The sequence below is a fragment of the Procambarus clarkii genome, chromosome 40 (assembly GCF_040958095.1).
Source record: "Procambarus clarkii isolate CNS0578487 chromosome 40, FALCON_Pclarkii_2.0, whole genome shotgun sequence".
Classification (NCBI taxonomy): domain Eukaryota; kingdom Metazoa; phylum Arthropoda; class Malacostraca; order Decapoda; family Cambaridae; genus Procambarus; species Procambarus clarkii.
In genome coordinates this window covers 19,306,747-19,327,936 of record NC_091189.1, presented here as the reverse complement: position 1 = coordinate 19,327,936, position 21,190 = coordinate 19,306,747, and the positions used below count along the sequence as shown (strand labels likewise).

At 40.9% G+C, this 21,190-nt stretch overlaps 1 protein-coding gene across 1 annotated transcript in view; it reads left to right on the top strand.

The window, feature by feature from the left end:
- The window catches only part of LOC123757756 (ephrin-B1), a 254,137-nt gene that overhangs the window by 221,671 nt on the left and 11,276 nt on the right, over positions 1-21,190 (top strand). The window contains exons 4-5 of the mRNA XM_069338808.1: positions 1,401-1,541; positions 5,239-5,424. Of these exons, the coding sequence (XP_069194909.1) occupies positions 1,401-1,541; positions 5,239-5,424 (327 nt within the window). The remainder of the gene's footprint in view (positions 1-1,400; positions 1,542-5,238; positions 5,425-21,190) is intronic.

The following is a 21,190-nucleotide window of genomic DNA, read 5'->3' as shown; positions in this document are numbered from 1 at the left end:
TGAGTACCCGCCCAGGACTACTACTTTATCTGTGAGTACCCGCCCAGGACTACTACTTTATCTGTGAGTACCCGCCCAGGACTACTACTTTATCTGTGAGTACCCGCCCAGGACTACTACTTTATCTGTGAGTACCCGCCCAGGACTACTACTTTATCTGTGAGTACCCGGCCAGGACTACTACTTTATCTGTGAGTACCCGCCCAGGACTACTACTTTATCTGTAAGTACCCGCCCAGGACTACTACTTTATCTGTAAGTACCCGCCCAGGACTACTACTTTATCTGTAAGTACCCGGCCGCCTGTCTTGCATGAATTACTGTGAGTAACCAGCAACTTCTGCACGAGTTACTGTGAGTAACCAGCAACTTCTGCACGAGTTACTGTGAGTAACCAGCAACTTCTGCACGAGTTACTGTGAGTAACCAGCAACTTTTGCACGAGTTACTGTGAGTAACCAGCAACTTCTGCATGAGTTACTGTGAGTAACCAGCAACTTCTGCATGAGTTACTGTGAGTAACCAGCAACTTCTGCATGAGTTACTGTGAGTAACTAACAACTCGTATCTCCAGGTTAGTATTGTTAAATATTTTAATGTTTATATTCAATAATGTAAATTACGGTTTTTATGATTAACGCTCCTCTCCTCCCCCTCCTCTCCCTCCCCTCCTCCCCCTTCCCTCCTCCCCCTTCCCTCCCCCTCCCCTCCTCCCCCTTCCTCCTCTCCTCTCACCCCCCACCTTCCTCTCCCACTCATATTACAACAGTTGTATTTATGAAAATAAATACAGGTATTCATATAATTTACAGTGTATGTTTTTATCATTTTTATAACTTACGTGCAGTGCTTCCTGTCTCTCTCACCTAGTTCTCCTCACCTGTCCTCCAGTGACTGTCCTCCAACCCTCACCTGTCCCCCTGTGACTCTAGTCCTACCCTCACCTGTCCTCCTGTGACTCTCCTCCCACCCTCACCTGTCCCCCTGTGACTCTCCTCCTACCCTCACCTGTCCTCCTGTGACTGTCCTCCTACCCTCAGCTGTCCCCATGTGACTGTCCCACCCTCACCTCTTCCCCCCTGTAACTGTCCCACCCTCACCTCTTCCCCCCTGTGACTGTCCCACCCTCACCTCTCCCCCCCGTGACTGTCCCACCCTCACCTCTCCCCCCCGTGACTGTCCCACCCTCACCTCTCCCCCCTGTGACTGTCCCCCCCTCACCTCTCCCCCCCGTGACTGTCCCACCCTCACCTCTCCCCCCCCCCCCGTGACTGTCCCACCCTCACCTCTTCCCCCTGTGACTGTCCCCCCCTCACCTCTCCCCCCCGTGACTGTCCAGGTATGGCAGGATGATCAGTACAAGACTGGTGTTCTGAGTAACGTTGTTGTGTTTCCGACAGCCACCTCAAGTAAGGAGGACCTGCACCGTCGTATTGGAGGGCGGTGCTCCACCCACCACATGAAGGTGGTCTTCAAGGTGTGTTGTGACCCAGCCTCCCAGCCCGCCCACGACCAGGCCAACAACCACATCCCCAACAATGGTATGTAAACCCGCCTCTCATCTTCAGAGTATACCTGAATCTTAACGCAGTCGTAAGTGGTGATCTGGATGCCATATATCTGTATCCCCCTTGTCTCGTATCTTAAAAGTTAAGTCTAAGCTTGTAACCATCAGTTTTTTAAGTCATTTGATTTGTTTTTCTTGTGCACTGATTGGATTGTTTAAGCATGATTAAGCATTGGAATAATGCATTCATTTGATCACTTGACAGTTTAGGTTCACTGATACCACTGAAACAGCATCGTTGCCTCTCTCACACACTGCTTAATGGTTGTAGACAAGTCACCAGAACTAGCGTCATGACACTACAGTCTGTAACACTGTGGCACTACAAGCTGTACGGACACACTATGACACCCACTAGTAGAGCAAGTTGCAGTATTAGGGTCAAGGATTGATCAGGTCACCTGTTTAGAGTTTAACACCAAGATGGTTGATTGCAGTTTTGAATGAGTATTGTATGTATGGATTATTGCTACAGTGCCATGACTTTGGAATTCAGAAGCTGTAGTAAAGTACTTTATATATTCAGATTTAGTTGCTAATTTCAAAACTATTACAGCTATTAGTACAGTGGTCACAACATGGGCAGGGTGCTATGATAGGATTTTTATTGTATAAACACTTGTAAATTTGTATTACTTCATTGTTCATAATCTCTTAAGATACATCAACTTCTCATATTATTTTATGTATTATAACAATATTATTTTTTGACACCATTGATAAAGCATCTTGTTGTTCTCCTAAACTAATTTATTAATATTTTTATATACTCATATTTATTTTCAAATCATGTTCGAATATCAACTAAATTTTTATTTGTTAATCCACTTTTATTTTCAAACATTTGATAGAATATATGGCTAAAACTTCATCTTCTTACCTTGTTTAGTAGGTCAATGACTGACCTAAAACTTTCATATTAAAGATGTGTATCATTCATGTATGCTGTACTGTCTATATACTATATATATACCAGTAATATATATATACAGTATATATATTGTATTATATATTGTATTATATATATATATATATATATATATATATATATATATATATATATATATATATATATATATATATATATATATATATATATATATTACACACACACACACACACACACACACACACACACACAAGTTTTATAGGGACTTGGCCTACCTGTGTTCTCTCATACTTTCAGTTCTTTTTTATTTTCAACTTAACACATGCAAATTTTCACACTTCAATATTATCCAATAGTTTTATTCTTGGCATCTGCTCTTAGATCATTGAAATGGAGTAAACACAGTCATCATATTAAACTTGGTCGTATCAGTTCTTGTATACAAGGTCAATTGGTCAGAGCAACACTGAAAACACCACCATCAATCACACTTGGATTCTGTACTGCAGCTTCCCCTAACCCAATAACAACATTCACACTTGGATTCTGTACTGCAGCTCCCCCTAACACAGTAACAACACTCACACTTGGATTCTGTACTGCAGCTCCCCCTAACACAGTAACAACACTCACACTTGGATTCTGTACTGCAGCTCCCCCTAACACAGTAACAACACTCACACTTGGTATTTTGTGCTGTAGGTGCCCATATCTCTGATCTGCATGTTCTTTAAACCTGATTACACATCCTTTATATATTCACTAAAACTGATTTTACACATGTACCTTCATTAAACCCACTCTTCACACCCTATATCTTCCCTAAACTTTAGAAAGACGAGGGAGTGTAAATAATGTGCCACCCTTACTTTTTGACCTATCGGTTCACCTTAGTTTTGCCATCCATATCAACACTTCGTTTCATTCCATAATTTGTCACCATTTAGTGCTGCTTTCTTTATATTTAGATATTTAACTACTCCTTGAGAGAGTACATGATCGTGCAATAATAAAAAAGTTCAAAATATTTCAAAGCAAAGTTTCTTGTACAGTATTGCATAGCATTTTTTAAACTGGTTATTAATTATCTTGTCTTCAGTTTCTATAGATTTATATAATTTTAACTCCATGAGACTTTTTATACATATAATTGCATGCATACATATACTCATTGTAAAAAAACCTTTCTTGTATTATTTTGATTTTACATATTAGCTGTACTATACTGGAATTTTAATTGACAAGCTGCATTGTATACACCGAGCCTCAAAAACTAAATTATGTTCCATTCACCTGGGCTTTTACTAAATTATGTTTTCTCTTCCAAACATATCTACCACTTTCTCTGACTTTCATCATCTATTTCACTGACACTTCATTTACTTACAGATGTACAGTAAAGTACATTGAACTTCAAAACAGCATCAGTCATGCTCTACATATCTACAAAGCTGTTGATGTATCCAAGAGATTTTTATGTGAATAAGGATTCTTTCCATTATTCTGTCCTTCAGTCATATCTTGAAAAATGCTGTTTATATTGTACCATAAAAGTGTTGCAAAATTGATTGCGTATAATATAATGGAACATCTAATTAAACCACGTAATTGTTTGACTGGTTTTAATGTGGTATGGTAAATTTGTTCTGCAAATATTTAGTCTAATATTCACAAATTTTGTCGTATACACATGAATTAGTTTGTGTGGCTCTCGTCAGGTGTTCTCCAGCAAGCCTTCCTCTCCCAGCCTTATCCCAATAACCTTAAACTGATTACCTGTCCTCACCAAATCCAGTCTGCACACATTTCTTATTTATGCATTGCTTCTTCAAGAGATTTATATCTGAATACGTTTGCCATCCTTCATGAGTTTGATAGTGTATGTCAGTTTTGTTTGGCCATGCGTTTTGTTGCATCTTGCCTGTTTTTTAGTGAGCCACTCCTAGTTCTCTAGTGACTCTGGGTGTCTGCTCCTTTTCATGCATTATAATTTGCTTATGCTTTTCCCAATGTGATAAAACTTCTTAATAATGTAGTCTCAAAATCTATATAAAAGTAGTCAAATGGAGTATAATATATGGTTCTAGCTCCTTTAAGCTATAAGCATTAGCAAAAGTTGATTAATTTCCAGTACTATAAAATATAATGTACTGAGTAGTATGCCCCTGCTCTCCTATAGTATTACAATAGTGTACACTCTCACTAAGCTATAATTGAATTTGAAAAATCTTCCAACTGTAGTGACCAGCCAACAAATGCTTTTTATAGTCAAATTTGACAATGATTAATGGACTAAGTTAATAAAATAATTTTAATCATATTTCTCATGGATGTCATCAATTATTTCTCAAATCTCTTCAGAACTTGCAGGATCTTTTTTAATTTCTTGGTGCACAATCTTGAGAATGAGCACAGTAGTACACATATATACAGTATATATATATATATATATAATATATATATATATATATATATATATATATATATATATATATAATATAATATAATATATATATATATATACATATATACATATATACATACTAACTGCTTTACCAGCAGTACTCTGCATTATAAAAATTTAACAAAATATCAAGTTTGCAATTTATATTACTACTAGTACTTATTTTTTGGCTCATAAAAAGTCCACTGGCCTCTTGGTATGGTTCAAATTTGTGGGATGCTTAAAGCAGTTTGGTAAATATAGACATTAGACTACTACAAAATCCTCTTCTAGTTGCTAGATGCTTAGCCGTGGTGTATTTTGTGTATCTCATTGCAGGCCTGCCAGCCACTAGAGGCACCACCACTACTACCACCTCCACCACCAAGTCTACTACCACCACTACTACCCCTAAGACCACCACCACTTCCACTACCACCACTTCCCTCAGCACCACTTCCCTAAAGACCACCTCTCACAAGAGTGCCGACCCTCACACCATCAAGACCACCACGAAGAAAACAGGTTAGTATGTCCCAGGTGGTCCACCCTTGCCGACTTTCAACTATCAAGATTGACAACTAAAGCCTCAACAGTTTTGAAATTCGAAGATTGTTTTTTATTATCTACAGTACTTCATTGCTATTTTGTGTTTGGTAATTCTGGTCTGTAACCAAATTATACATTTCATTTTCAGCAGCAACATTAGACAAACTATAAATATTACAGTACATGCCGTGCACAGTATAGTACTTGCACATTATATAATTTTCCTAACTTTTATTTTAATAAATTGTATAATAGTGTGGTGTGCAGTATAGCATTTCATTATTCTGCATTACGTTACATAAAGCTAGTTTCATAAACACTTTTAAATTACAAAAATGCAGCATTTGTCTTCTGCCCTTTTAAATCTACTGCAGTATATATATATGCATATAGGTTGCTGTGTCTTGGTCCAAGCACTGCAACTTGATTCATTATTTAGACATGTTTATAACAGAACATAGGTTGGTCGGAGTGAAGGAACAGCATCTAGGTATTCCCACCCTGCATGGGGTGTCTGATCTAGTGATTAGATCACTTGTGCTACAAGTGAGAGGACCTAGGTTTAAATCCTGGGCACAGCGAGATGATCTGGCCACTGTATCTATTCTATTCACCTTTTAAAAGCCTCTAGTAATTGGGAATCTGGATGGCAGTACAGAGTCCCACGACCTGAAGAAAACAGTTATAATTTGTGTACCTTTCAGGGTTAACAAGTTAACAAGGAAAAATTTCATCTAATGTAATACAGTACTTTATTGTTCTTACTGATTTGCAAATCTTCTTGTATTAAGGGAAGTACAGTATGAATGGAATTGTAATGAGCATAAACTAATAACAATGTCTTAAAAAGTAATAAAAATATTCCTAATCTATATAAAGTAGATGCATCATCGTTAGAACTAAATGAGTTTACAGAAGCTTGCTGGTACTGTATACGTATTTCAATGCAATATAAACAATAAGATGGTCAAATAAAAAGGCACCTAACTTTTACAAACAAAAGTACGATTTCTTGAGGAAGATCAATCAGATTCTTCCCAGGATCCCATCCACATCTGTTCCTAACATTTATATATCTGTTTCTTGCTAGGTGTAAGGAAATGTGCCTAAGCATTTCTAGTCCTGCTCAGAAATTAAATTGTGACCATTTAGTTATTCCCTAACTTTGCTATACTGGATATAAAGAAACATGCTTCAATATATTTTGTCAATAAATAGCTTTAAAAGTACTACAAGAAATGAAAATAAAATTTACATATTGCACGGATACAGTGTTTAATTGCAGAACACAATTAAGGGGGTTCTTGACTTACGAACATCTGACTTACAATGTTCCAGTCTTTTAAAGCGCCTCAAAGTCCCCATTTTAGCCCTTTGTCCTGTTATGTGAACATTTTTTCAAATCTCATTATGAACAGTGCCACTAATCAGCCCATCCTAATAAAACAAAGGCAAAAGTCCATTCCATGAACCCGCCAAACATCCAGTTCATGAATGAAAAATGGTTAACACATGACTCACAACTGATGACGTTCGAACACTTCTCGAACAAGTGCTTCGCTGACGAATTTTGTTAGAACCACGACACAGTAAAAGCTTCACCCATATACTACAAATAAACATAATCACCAACAGAACTTAAACACCTAACCTAACCAGTGCCTAAATATGCACAATATGCTAATATATAACAATATGTATTAATGTATATTTGAGAAAATTCCTGTTTTGAAAGAACAGCATGTTAAAATTGATGAATGGATCTTTTGGGTTGACCGCTGAATGGAATGGACTTGGTCTGAGGATGGGTTGTACTAATAAACAATTTCAGTTGTTTATTAAGGACAGGTGTCTCAATAATTGCTGAAAAGAAGTTTGTAGGTGATGTACCAGTGCTTGCACATCGATCTTTATCCTTTACTGCTTCCTCTTAGTAGTCGAACCTCTTTGCTCTTCATAGAGCACAAAATCAAACAAGCAGGTTACTTCCATCATTCAAGATCAATTAAAAGCAATGTTTCTTACACTATTTATACAAACAAAATAGGATTTTGTGTGGTTTTTTTGAGGTCCATGAATGTATGCCCAATTTATAGCATTGCACCTATAAGAAATCTGGTTTTAAATTATGAATGACTTGACTTACAAATGTGTTTACACAAGTTAGGGACTGACTGTATGTACTCTTGCAGTATTGCAGGGCTGGATTACATGACAGGCTATGGCCTAGGGCCCACCAGCACCTGAGAGGCCCATTAACACTTTTTATATCATGAAAATAGCCAAATATCAAATAATACTTAGATTACTTGATTACTAAGTAATCAGTTACTTAAGAACACTGCCTGGTGAATATTTTTTTCTATAATTCCTGTACTGTCTATGAGCTGTCTTTATTTACATGTTTAGCCTTGGGGCCTCACTCTGGTCAGTGTGGCTAGTCTATTTAGCTGTTTTTACCCAGGGGCCCAACGACAGTTAGATCCAGCCTTGCAATATGGTATATGAATTGTATTAGTTATGAAGTAGAGATAATTTTAATCTTGACTAGAATGTAATGGGCAAGCAAACAATAGTTTTAAAGAATAGTATACTGTGCATACTGATAATAAAAGGTACTTTGTAATTACTAAAATGCAATAATCACAAATATTAGCTGGTAAATATGCAAGTAATTAAAGATTTTAAAAATACTGTATACAGGAGATTATTAACAGTTGCCATATATGCTACACACTATGCATGTGCTTTTCCCTGGCACTGTTTCCTTGAGTTAAACCACAAAACTACTAGGCAGTTGAATATGCCCACCAAATACCAGGGCCAGAATCTGATGTAATCAAAGGCAAGGGAGAGAGTATGGGAATCTGAGATGCACCCAGTAACCAAGTAAATACAGTAACCAAAGTACAGTACAGGTAAAGCAAAATAAACTGTCTTGATTAGAGAATGAAAAGATGAGCAAGAGGGAAGGAGTTGTTCGCCCAGTGTCTGCAGACCATGTATTAGTACCAAAGCACATTACCAGGTGGCAAGTCTAGTCACCCCAGGGGTCCATCCTGTCTCCCTCCTCACTCACATGCCTGGTACCAGACAGCACTACTCGTCTGCAAGTACTGATCACATGCCTAGTATAAGATACATCACTACTCAGCTACAATGACTGACACTTTAAGCTATGTGGGAGTTAATATTCCGTGGGTTCTTCTTCTCCCAAATAGGGGAATGGGATGGCCATGCTTAGTATTTTATTTCACTTTTTCATTAAGCTTCACAATTGTACTTATGTTCTCCATCGTATGTGTCCTTGGCTTATTAGTTCACCAGAAATTTATTTCAGGGTTATCCTTCCTGGTGTGTGTTAATCGTTTCCTCACCAGAGTTGTCATCTGAAGGATTCAGTTGTCTTACTTTCTGGGGCTGCTTCTCTAGAGTTGCCCCGGTGCCTGGGTATACTGTACTTGGTCCTAATGCCAAACCTGTTGATGGGAATTAGGTTCACTATCTACATACTAAATAATTATTATTTTTAGTGTTTTATTTATAGGTGTGTCTTGTAAGTTTGAGATTTAACTTGGGTGGTGAAGGATTCCTTTTCATACGATGAGTCACAATAACGTGGCTGAAGATGTGAAGACTAAACACACACCAGAAGATGAGGAGACGACATTTTGGTCTGTTCTGGACCATTATCAAGTTGATTGATACACTAATGGTCCAGGACAGACCAAAACATCATCTCATTTTAGGGTGTGTGGTTTAGTATTCAAGGATTCTTTTGGTCTAATTTCTGGGGCATCATATGCCTTTCCTCATCTGTGATATTCCGGGGTTCGGAGGGTAGAAATTTGCTTCACTTTCTCTGCATCTGGCACTTTCAGATGTTTCTTAATTAATGGATTGGACACCCAATTCTCATTGGATCTGGGTGGCTTGTTTCACTTTTTGGCTTTGTTGGTCGTTTTGTGATGACATCCTCGCCTTCTCTTGACTCATGGTGCTTGCAGTATTTAGGAATGCAACTCGTAGCAGACATTCCTGTTGCCTCCATCACTCTGCCTACTGAGGTCAGGTTTATTATATCCATAAGTGTGCAATATTTGAGAACTTTGATGGTTGAGCCACTCTTGCAGGTAGCAGCCTATCAGACTACTATGCCTTCAAGTTCACACATGGGACTAGCTTTTGCAGTCTTGAACTGCAGTCAGTGCTGTGTGAGCTGCTTCTCTTTTGAAGAGAATTTTGAGGCTTTGGGGATGTGAACTTAAAACTAAATCCAGACTTTTCACTGTTATTTTCCCGAATGGAAAAGATATTGTTTGTACATCTTGTAATTACCCATGCTACCTTCCTGCCTCTGCCTCTAACAAGGACTCTTAAACTGCTTTGGCTTTGAGCATCCCTGCTTCCCGAGGTACAGTATTGGCATTAGATCCCCTCGGCTTGACCGAGGATTTTTTAGCAGTAGTGGCAGCCATATCATAGCTGATCACTTGTTTTTGTGGACAATTTGAAGGACTCTCCTTCTAGGGGCAAAGGGGCCTTTGGGTTCCAGAGTAGATTTGGGCTCCATCTCTAGCCCTTCTTCCAGGAGTTTGGGGTTACAGGAGGGTTGGCAATAGATACTTTTGATCCAGGTTGAGCATCTAGGTTTGATGTGTATGCTTCTTCTGCTTCTCGTTAGTACATTTCCAGGTCCCTGTTCAGGGTCTCTACTCTCCTTCCCTCAGATTTCATCAGTCCTGCATTCCAGCTTCCCTGGCTAGTTGCAACTTGTTAAAATTTTTATTTGATAAGTATCTGAAAACAGTTCTTCACCACTCTTAGCTATGTTATGACAGCCCATCATCCTGTTTTGGTAGTACTTATAGTAACGATTGAGAATGGTCCAATCACAATCGACTTGAGAATGGTCCAGGACGGACCGAAACGTCGTCGTCCCTTCAATTTCTAGTGTGTGGTCTGGTCAACATACTTCAGCCACGTTATTGTGACTCATCGCCTGCATGTGTGTGTGTGTGTGTGTGTGTGTGTGTGTGTGTGTACTCACCTATATGTACTCACCTATATGTGCTTGCAGGATCGAGCATTGACTCTTGGATCCCGCCTTTCTAGCTATCGGTTGTTGTGTGTGTGTGTGTGTGTGTGTGTGTGTGTGTGTGTGTGTGTGTGTGTGTAATTACCTAAGTAATTACCTAAGTGTAGTTACAGGATGAGAGCTACGCTCGTGGTGTCCCGTCTTCCCAGCACTCTTTGTCATATAACGCTTTGAAACTACTGACGGTCTTGGCCTCCACCACCTTCTCACTTAACTTGTTCCAACCGTCTACCACTCTATTTGCGAAGGTGAATTTTCTTATATTTCTTCGGCATCTGTGTTTAGCTAGTTTAAATCTATGGCCTCTTGTTCTTGAAGTTCCAGGTCTCAGGAAGTCTTCCCTGTCGATTTTATCAATTCCTGTTACTATTTTGTACGTAGTGATCATATCACCTCTTTTTCTTCTGTCTTCTAGTTTTGGCATATTTAATGCTTCTAACCTCTCCTCGTAGCTCTTGCCCTTCAGTTCTGGGAGCCACTTAGTAGCATGTCTTTGCACCTTTTCCAGTTTGTTGATGTGCTTCTTAAGATATGGGCACCACACAACAGCTGCATATTCTAGCTTTGGCCTAACAAAAGTCATGAACAATTTCTTTAGTATATCACCATCCATGTATTTAAATGCAATTCTGAAGTTAGAAAGCATTGCATAGGCTCCTTGCACAATATTCTTAATGTGGTCCTCAGGTGATAGTTTTCTATCTAGAACCACTCCTAGATCTCTTTCTTTATCAGAATTCTTTAAAGATTTCTCACATAATATATAGGTTGTGTGGGGTCTATGTTCTCCTATTCCACATTCCATAACATGACATTTATTAACATTAAATTCCATTTGCCAAGTGGTGCTCCATATACTTATTTTGTCCAGGTCTTCTTGAAGGGCATGACAATCATCTAAATTTCTTATCCTTCCTATTATCTTAGCATCATCAGCAAACATGTTCATATAATTCTGTATACCAACTGGTAGATCATTTATGTACACAATAAACATCACTGGTGCAAGAACTGAACCCTGTGGTACTCCACTTGTGACATTTCTCCATTCCGATACATTGCCTCTGATTACTGCCCTCATTTTTCTATCAGTCAGAAAATTTTTCATCCATGATAGAAGCTTACCTGTCACCCCTCCAATATTTTCCAGTTTCCAGAACAACCTCTTATGTGGAACTCTGTCGAAAGCCTTTTTTAGGTCCAGATAGATGCAGTCAACCCAGCCATCTCTTTCCTGTAATATCTCTGTGGCCCGATCATAGAAACTGAGTAAATTCGATACACAGGATCTTCCTGATCGAAAACCATACTGTCTGTCTGATATTATATCATTTCTCTCCAGGTGTTCTACCCATTTAGTTTTGATTAGCTTTTCCAATACTTTCACTATTACACTTGTCAATGATACAGGTCTATAATTGAGGGGGTCTTCCCTGCTGCCACTTTTGTAGATTGGAACTATGTTAGCCTGTTTCCACACGTCTGCTACGATTCCTGTACACAGGGATGCCTGAAAGATCAGGTGAAGTGGAATGCTGAGCTCAGATGCACATTCTCTCAGAACCCATGGTGAAACGCCATCTGGGCCAGCTGCTTTGTTCCTCCCGAGCTCCTTTAGCATATTTTCCACTTCATCTCTAGACACCTCTATCCGCTCTATGTTGTTCTCTGGAATTCTTATTGTGTCTGGTTCTCTGAAGATTTCATTTTGTACAAACACACTTTGGAACTTTTCATTTAATGTTTCACACATTTCCTTTTCATTTTCCGTGAATCTGTTTCCCATTTTCAACCTCTGGATATTATCCTTTACCTGCAATTTGTTGTTTATGAATTTGTAGAATAGGCCCGGTTCTGTTTTACATTTATCTGCTATCCCTTTTTCAAAATTTCTTTCTGCCTCTCTCCTTACTGCTGTATAATTGTTTCTCGCATCTTTGTATCGCTGGTATGTTTGGGGGTTTGGCCTCTTCCTATACTGATTCCATTTTTGTGTCTTTTGGTCTCTTGCCCTCTCACAATTTCTGTCGAACCAATCCTGTTTTCTGGTCCTGCATCTCTGTTTTGGTATGAATGTTTGTGTGCCTTCCTCGTATAGTTTTAAAAATTTGGCATACATTTCATTTACTTCCCTGCCTAGCAACACTTCTGTCCAATTACACTCATTAAAAAAATTTCAAAGTTCCCCATAGTTGCCTCTCTTTAAATCGAGTTTATCAACTGTTTCACTGTCCCCATTTTCTTCTAGATGATATCTTAAAGCATATTTAATGTCTAACAGGACGTGATCACTCTTTCCCAAGGGAGGAAGGTACTGGATGTCAAAAATCTCTTCTTCTTTCCTGGTGAATACTAGATCCAGTACTGACGGTATATCTCCTTCCCTCATTCTTGTGGCTTGCTTTATGTGTTGATACAAGAATGTCTCCAGAATGAGGTTCACAAATCTGCATGTCCAAAAGTCCTCCGTTCTTGCTTCATAGGCCTCCCAGTCTATTGCTCTAAAGTTGAAGTCCCCCAGTATCAACAGTCGTGATTTATCTTTATCTGCTTGTACAATAATATCTCTCATGACCATTATGAGGCCCTCTCGTTTGTCATCCAGTTCTTCCTTTGTCCACGTGTTGCTTGCTGTGTGTGTGTGTGTGTGTGTGTGTGTGTGTGTACTCACCTAATTGTGCTTATGGGGGTTGAACTCTGGCTCTTTGGTCCTGCCTCTCAACCGTCAATCAACAGGTGTACAGGTTCCTGAGCCTATTGGGCTCTATCATATCTACACTTGAAACTGTGTATGGAGTCAGCCTCCACCACATCACTTCCTAATGCATTCCATTTGTCAACCACTCTCGACACTAAAAAAGTTCTTTCTAATATCTCTGTGGCTCATTTGGGCACTCAGTTTCTGCCTGTGTTCCCTAGTGTGTGTGCCCCTTGTGTTAAATAGCCTGTCTTTATCTACCCTATCGATTCCCTTGAGAATCTTGAATGTGGTGATCATGTCCCCCCTAACTCTTTCTGTCTTCCAACGAAGTGAGGTTTAATTCCCGTAGTCTCTCCTCGTAGCTAATACCTTTCAGCCCGGGTACTAGTCTGGTGGCAAACCTTTGAACCTTTTCCAGTTTAGTCTTATGCTAGACTAGATATGGGCTCCATGCTGGAGCCGCATACTCCAGAATTGGTCTGACATATGTGGTATATAATGTTCTGAAAGATTCCTTACACAAGTTTCTAAAGGCCGTTCTTATGTTAGCCAACCTGGCATGTGCCGCTGATGTTATCCTCTTGATATGAGCTTCAGGGGACAAGTCTGGCGTGATATCAACTCCCAGGTCTTTCTCTCTCTCTGACTCTTGAAGTATTTCATCTCCCAAATGATACCTTGTATCTAGTCTCCTGCTCCCTACCCCTATCTTCATTACGTTACATTTGCTTGGGTTAAACTCTAACAACCATTTGTTCGAGCATTCCTGCAGCTAGTCCAGGTCTTCTTGAAGCCTCAAGCTGTCCTCCTCTGTCTTAATCCTTTTCATAATTTTGGCATTGTCAGCAAACATTGAGAGGAATGAGTCTATACCCTCTGGGAGATCATTTACGTATATCAGAAACAGGATAGGTCCAAGTACAGAGCCCTGTGGGACTCCACTGGTGACTTCATGCCAATCTGAGATCTCACCCCCTCACTGTAACACTCTGCTTCCTATTGCTTAGGTACTCTCTTATCCACTGGACCGCCCTACCAGTTACTCCTGCCTGTTTCTCCAGCTTATGCATCGGCCTTTTATGGGGTACTGTGTCAAAGGCTTTCCGACAGACCAAAAAAATGCAGTCCGCCCATCCTTCTCTTTCTTGCTTAATCTTTGTCACCTGATCGTAGAATTCTATTAAGCCTATAAGGCAAGATTTACCCTCCCTGAACCCATGTTGATGGGTTGTCACGAAGTCCCTTCTCTCCAGATGTGTTGCTAGGTTTTTCTCACAATCTTCTCCATCACCCTGCATGGTATACAAGTTAAGGACACTGGCCTGTAGTTCAGTGCCTCTTGTCTGTCACCCTTTTTGTATATTGGGACTACATTAGCCGTCTTCCATATTTCTGGTAGGTCTCCCGTTTCCAGTGGCCTACTTTACACTATGGAGAGTGGCAAACAAAGTGCTCCTGCACACTGTTTTAATACCCATGGTGAGATTCCGTCCGTCCCAACAGCTTTTCTCACGTCCAGCTCCAATAGGTACTTTTTGACCTTGTAATTTCAAACCTTTCCAAGGTCGCCTGGTTTGCTGCCACCTCTCTTAGTGCCGTGACCTCTCCTTGTTCTATTGTAAAGACCTCCTGAAACCTTTTGTTGAGTTCTTCACACATCTCTTTGTCATTCTCTGTGTACCTGTCCTCACCTGTCCTAAGTTTCATCACCTGTTCCTTCACTTTTGTCTTCCTCCTGATGTGACTATGTAGTAGCTTTGGTTCGGTCTTGGCTTTATTAGCTATATCATTTTCATACCTTTTCTCAGCTGCTCTTCTCACACTAACATACTCTTTCCTGGTTCTCTGGTATCTCTCTCTACTTTCTAGTGTTCTGTTATTATGGAAGTTCCTCCATGCCCTTTTGTTCAGCTCCTTTGCTTTCATACATTCCCTATTAAACCACGGATTCTTTTTTTGCTTCTCGGTTTTTTCCTGTTGGGCCGGGATAAACCTGCTTACAGCCTCCTGACACTTTTGGGTGACATAGTCCATCATGTCTTGTATGGACTTGGTTCTGAGTTCTGTGTCCCATTGAATATCCCTTAGGAATTTATTCATCTCCTCATAGTTTCCCTTTTGGTACGCCAGCCCTTTGTTTCTCAGTTCTTTTTTGGGAGAGATAATTCGTAGCTCAACCAGGTATTCAAAGCTCAATACACTACGATCACTCATTCCCAAGGGGGGGGGCTTCCAACTTAACTTCCCTTATATCCGACTCATTTAGGGTAAATATCAGATCAAGCAAAGCTGGTTCATCCTCTCCTTTCATTCTTGTCGGTTTCTTGAGGTGTTGACTTAGAAAGTTTCTTGTTGCCACGTCCAGTAGCTTAGCTCTCCATGTGTCTAGTCCTGCATGTGGGGTCTCTGTTCCCCCAATCTATCTTCCCATGATTAGTAGTCTGGATCCGTTCCTGCTAGCCACAGAAGCTGCTCTCTCTATTATGTTGATGGTGGCCATGTTGTTTCTATCATATTCCTGTCTGGGTCTTCTGTCGTTCTTTGGGGGGTTATATATGACTACTAATATAATTTTCTGTCCTCCAGTTGCTATGGTGCCTGATATGTAGTCACTGAACCCAACCTTTTCTTATCAGCAAAAGCTACACCACCTCCTCCTCTCCCTTCTCTCTCTTTCCTCACTACATAGTAGTCCTGTGGAAACACTGCATTTGTAATGGTTTTTGTTACCTTTGTTTCTGTGAGTTGCTATTATGTCTGGGTTTTCTTCTAGTGCCCATTCTCCGAGTTCACTTGTTTTATTTGTAATCCCATCTATGTTAGTGTACATTACCTTGAAGCTCACTTTTTGTTCATTTTCTTGTCCCCTTCTTGGCGAGCATTCTGCTGGTGGGGAAAGCTGTTCCCTGGGTGTGAAGATCTGTGAGGTGGTTTGCAGGGTATCAGAGGATTTTGGGGTGGGGGGGTGGGGGTTCAAGGGAAGGGGGGGGACAGGTAGGGTGTGGGTTAAGGATATAGGGGGGACATGGAGGATACGGGGTGAGGGGGGAGGAGGGATAGGGAGGGTATGGGATGAAGGGGGAGAAAGGCAGGAAGGGGGACATGGTGAGAATGGGGGAGGGGTGATAGGGTCAGAATGGGGTGGGGGAGCATTTGGGTGGGGGCAGGTAGGGTGAGGGAAAGGGAGGGTTTCTATGCAGAGGGGGGTGGTGGTGTTGCCCTCCCCTCTGGTGTTGCTGGGATGCTGGTTGTGGGTTCCCCTCTTGTCTCTGGAACTGTTGTGTTGGGGGCTGCAATTTCCTCGTTAACTCCTCTCTCCCTGTGCTTCCTCCTTGCCTCTGCTGCCCTGGCTCTCTCCTCCCCTCGTCCTGTCCCTCTGCAGGAATACTTTTTTGTATTCCTCCACATACGGCAGCCGACTCTTCCTTTGTAGAATAACCTCCTTCGTGGACTCGTTGTGTGTGTGTGTGTGTGTGTGTGTGTGTGTGTGTGTGTGTGTGTGTGTGTGTGTGTGTGTGTGTGTGTGTGTTTGTGTGTTTGTGTGTGTGTGTGTGTGTGTGTGTACTCACCTAATTGTACTCACCTAATTGTGCTTGCGGGGGTTGAGCTCTGGCTCTTTGGTCCCGCCTCTCAACCGTCAATCAACTGGTGTACAGATTCCTGAGCCTATTGGGCTCTATCATATCTACATTTGAAACTGTGTATGGAGTCAGCCTCCACCACATCACTTCCTAATGCATGTGTGTGTGTGTGTGTGTGTGTATTCACCTAGTATTCACCTAGTTGTGTTTGCGGGGGTTGAGCTTTGCTCTTTCGGCCCGCCTCTCGACTGTCAATCAACTGTTTACTAACTACTATTTTTCTTTTTTTCCACACCACACACACACACACACACACACACACACACACACACACACACACACACACACACACACACACACACACACACACACACACACACACACACACACACCTCAGGAAGCAGCCCATGACATGTAACACCCAGGACCTCCCCCCCCCCTTAGAGTTCACACCCAGGGAAGCCTTCTCCAAGAGGTCAGCCCAGATGACCTCCGGTTTATCTTGTATATTGATTAAAAATTCCTGGGTTAGTCTTAGTCAGCATAGTTTCAAGTATGTAATATTTCATGCAAGGAAATTAGACTCCAGATTCTTATGTGTAAACATCCCTGGATCTCCCCCTTTTGGCCAGGTCAGAGGTCAGTCACATGTAATTAATAACTCCTCTCTTGAAGAGTGTAGGGTGAATGTCAAACAAGCTTATTGAAATATTTCTTGAGTGTTTGTACACTTTTGGTGGGTAGCAACAGCGTCAATTGTTGAATCCTCTTAGCCTTTTGGATATAGTGGCTGACAACCGTCCCATAATTAATGACAGTCATAGAAAGTACTCTCCAAGTCAAGCAATGTTTCTTGCCTCGTTGCTTGATATAGTTTCAATGGTCAAAGGCAGATGGTGGCAGCGTATTTAATCCTTGTGTTAGCATTTCCTTATTGGCAGTGTACCTTTGGTTCCGGTGTAACCATCATATGTCAGCTCATAACAGTGTTATCAAGTGCAACCGATGAGGAAGTGTTACTCAGGATAGTTTAGTGTTCCATTATAGTGGTACATTTTAGGGTGGTGTTACAATAGAGTGGTGTTACAGACAGCTGACTAACTCCCAGGTACCTATTTACTGCTAGGTAACAGGGGCATTCAGGGTAAAAGAAACTTTGCCCATTTGTTTCTGCCTGGTGCGGGAATTGAACTCGCGCCACAGAATTACGAGTCCTGCACGCTATCCACCAGGCTACCAGGCCCCCTGGTAGCCTGTGTGTGTGTAATTACCTAAGTGTAGTTACAGGATGAGAGCTACGCTCGTGGTGTCCCGTCTTCCCAGCACTCTTTGTCATATAACGCTTTGAAACTACTGACGGTCTTGGCCTCCACCACCTTCTCACTTAACTTGTTCCAACCGTCTACCACTCTATTTGCGAAGGTGAATTTTCTTATATTTCTTCGGCATCTGTGTTTAGCTAGTTTAAATCTATGACCTCTTGATCTTGAAGTTCCAGGTCTCAGGAAGTCTTCCCTGTCGATTTTATCAATTCCTGTTACTATTTTGTACGTAGTGATCATATCACCTCTTTTTCTTCTGTCTTCTAGTTTTGGCATATTTAATGCTTCTAACCTCTCCTCGTAGCTCTTGCCTTTCAGTTCTGGGAGCCACTTAGTAGCATGTCTTTGCACCTTTTCCAGTTTGTTGATGTGCTTCTTAAGATATGGGCACCACACAACAGCTGCATATTCTAGCTTTGGCCTAACAAAAGTCATGAACAATTTCTTTAGTATATCGCCATCCATGTATTTAAATGCAATTCTGAAGTTAGAAAGCATTGCATAGGCTCCTTGCACAATATTCTTTATGTGGTCCTCAGGTGATAGTTTTCTATCTAGAACCACTCCTAGATCTCTTTCTTTATCAGAATTCTTTAAAGATTTCTCACATAATATATAGGTTGTGTGGGGTCTATGTTCTCCTATTCCACATTCCATAACATGACATTTATTAACATTAAATTCCATTTGCCAAGTGGTGCTCCATATACTTATTTTGTCCAGGTCTTCTTGGAGGGCATGACAATCATCTAAATTTCTTATCCTTCCTATTATCTTAGCATCATCAGCAAACATGTTCATATAATTCTGTATACCAACTGGTAGATCATTTATGTACACAATAAACATCACTGGTGCAAGAACTGAACCCTGTGGTACTCCACTTGTGACATTTCTCCATTCCGATACATTGCCTCTGATTACTGCCCTCATTTTTCTATCAGTCAGAAAATTTTTCATCCATGATAGAAGCTTACCTGTCACCCCTCCAATATTTTCCAGTTTCCAGAACAACCTCTTATGTGGAACTCTGTCGAAAGCCTTTTTTAGGTCCAGATAGATGCAGTCAACCCAGCCATCTCTTTCCTGTAATATCTCTGTGGCTCGATCATAGAAACTGAGTAAATTCAATACACAGGATCTTCCAGATCGAAAACCATACTGTCTGTCTGATATTATATAATTTCTCTCCAGGTGTTCTACCCATTTAGTTTTGATTAGCTTTTCCAATACTTTCACTATTACACTTGTCAATGATACAGGTCTATAATTGAGGGGGTCTTCCCTGCTGCCACTTTTGTAGATTGGAACTATGTTAGCCTGTTTCCACACGTCTGCTACGATTCCTGTACACAGGGATGCCTGAAAGATCAGGTGAAGTGGAATGTGTGTGTGTGTGTGTGTGTGTGTGTGTGTGTGTGTGTGTGTGTGTGTGTGTGTGTGTGTGTGTGTGTGTGTGTGTGTGTGTGTGTGTGTGTGTGTAATTACCTAAGCATAGTTACAGGATGAGAGCTACGCTTGTGGTGTCCCGTCTTCCCAGCACTCTTTGTCACATAACACTTTGAAGCTACTGACGGTATTGGCCTCCACCACCTTCTCACTTAACTTGTTCCAACCGTCTACCACTCTGTTTGCGAAAGTGAATTTTCTTATATTTGGCATCTTTGTTTAGTTAGTTTAAATCTATGACTTCTTGTTCTTGAAGTTCCAGGTCTCAGGAAATCTTTCCTATCGATTTTATCAATTCCTGTTACTATTTTGCACGTAGTGATCATATCGTCTCTTTTTCTTGTGTCTTTTAGTTTTGGCATATTTAATGCCTCTAACCTCTCCTCGTAGCTCTTACCCTTCAGTTCTGGGAGCCACTTAGTAGCATGTGTTTGCACCTTTTCCAGTTTGTTGATGTGCTTCTTAAGATATGGGCACCACACAACCGCTGCATATTCTAGCTTTGGCTTAACAAAAGTCGTTAACAATTTCTTTAATATTTCGCCATCCATGTATTTAAAAGCAATTCTGAAATTAGAAAGTGTGACATAGGCTCCAAACAACGTTCTTTATGTGGTCCTCAGGTGATAGTTTTCTATCTATAACCACCCGTAGATCTCTGTCATTATAAGAATTCTTTAAAGATTTCTCACATAATATATAGGTTGTGTGAGGTCTATGTTCTCCTATTCCACATTCCATAACATGGCATTTATTCGCATTAAATTCCATTTGCCAAGTGGTGCTCCATATACTTATTTTGTCCAGGTCTTCTTGAAAGGCATGACAATCATCTAAGTTTCTTATTCTTCCTATTATCTTAGCATCATCAGCAAACATGTTCATATAATTCTGTATACCAACTGGTAGATCATTTATGTAGACAATAAACATCACTGGTGCAAGAACTGAACCCTGTGGTACTCCACTTGTGACATTTCTCCAGTCCAATACATTGCCTCTAATTACTGCCCTCATTTTTTTATCAGTCAGAAAATCTTTCATCCATGTTAGAAGCTTACCTGTCACCCCTCCAATATTTTCCAGTTTCCTTTTGTGTGTGTGTGTGTGTGTGTGTGTGTGTGTGTGTGTGTGTGTGTGTGTACTCACCTAGTTCACCTTCTTCTATCTTGAGGTTATCTTGAGATGATTTTGGGACTTATAGTGTCCCCACGGCCCGGTCCTCGACCAGGCCTCCACCCCAGGAAGCAGCCCGTGACAGCTGACTGACACCCAGGTACCTATTTTATTGCTAGGTAACAGGGGCATAGGGTGAAAGAAACTCTGCCCATTGTTTCTCACCGGCGCCCGGGATCGAACCCGGGACCACAGGATCACAAGTCCAGCGTGCTGTCCGCTCGACCGACCGGCTCCCCACCGGCTCACCTAGTTGTACTCACCTAGTTGTGCTTGCGGGGGTTGAGCTCTGGCTCTTTGGTCCCGCCTCTCAACCGTCAATCAACAGGTGTACAGGTTCCTGAGCCTACTGGGCTCTATCATATCTACACTTGAAACTGTGTATGGAGTCAGCCTCCACCACATCACTTCCTAA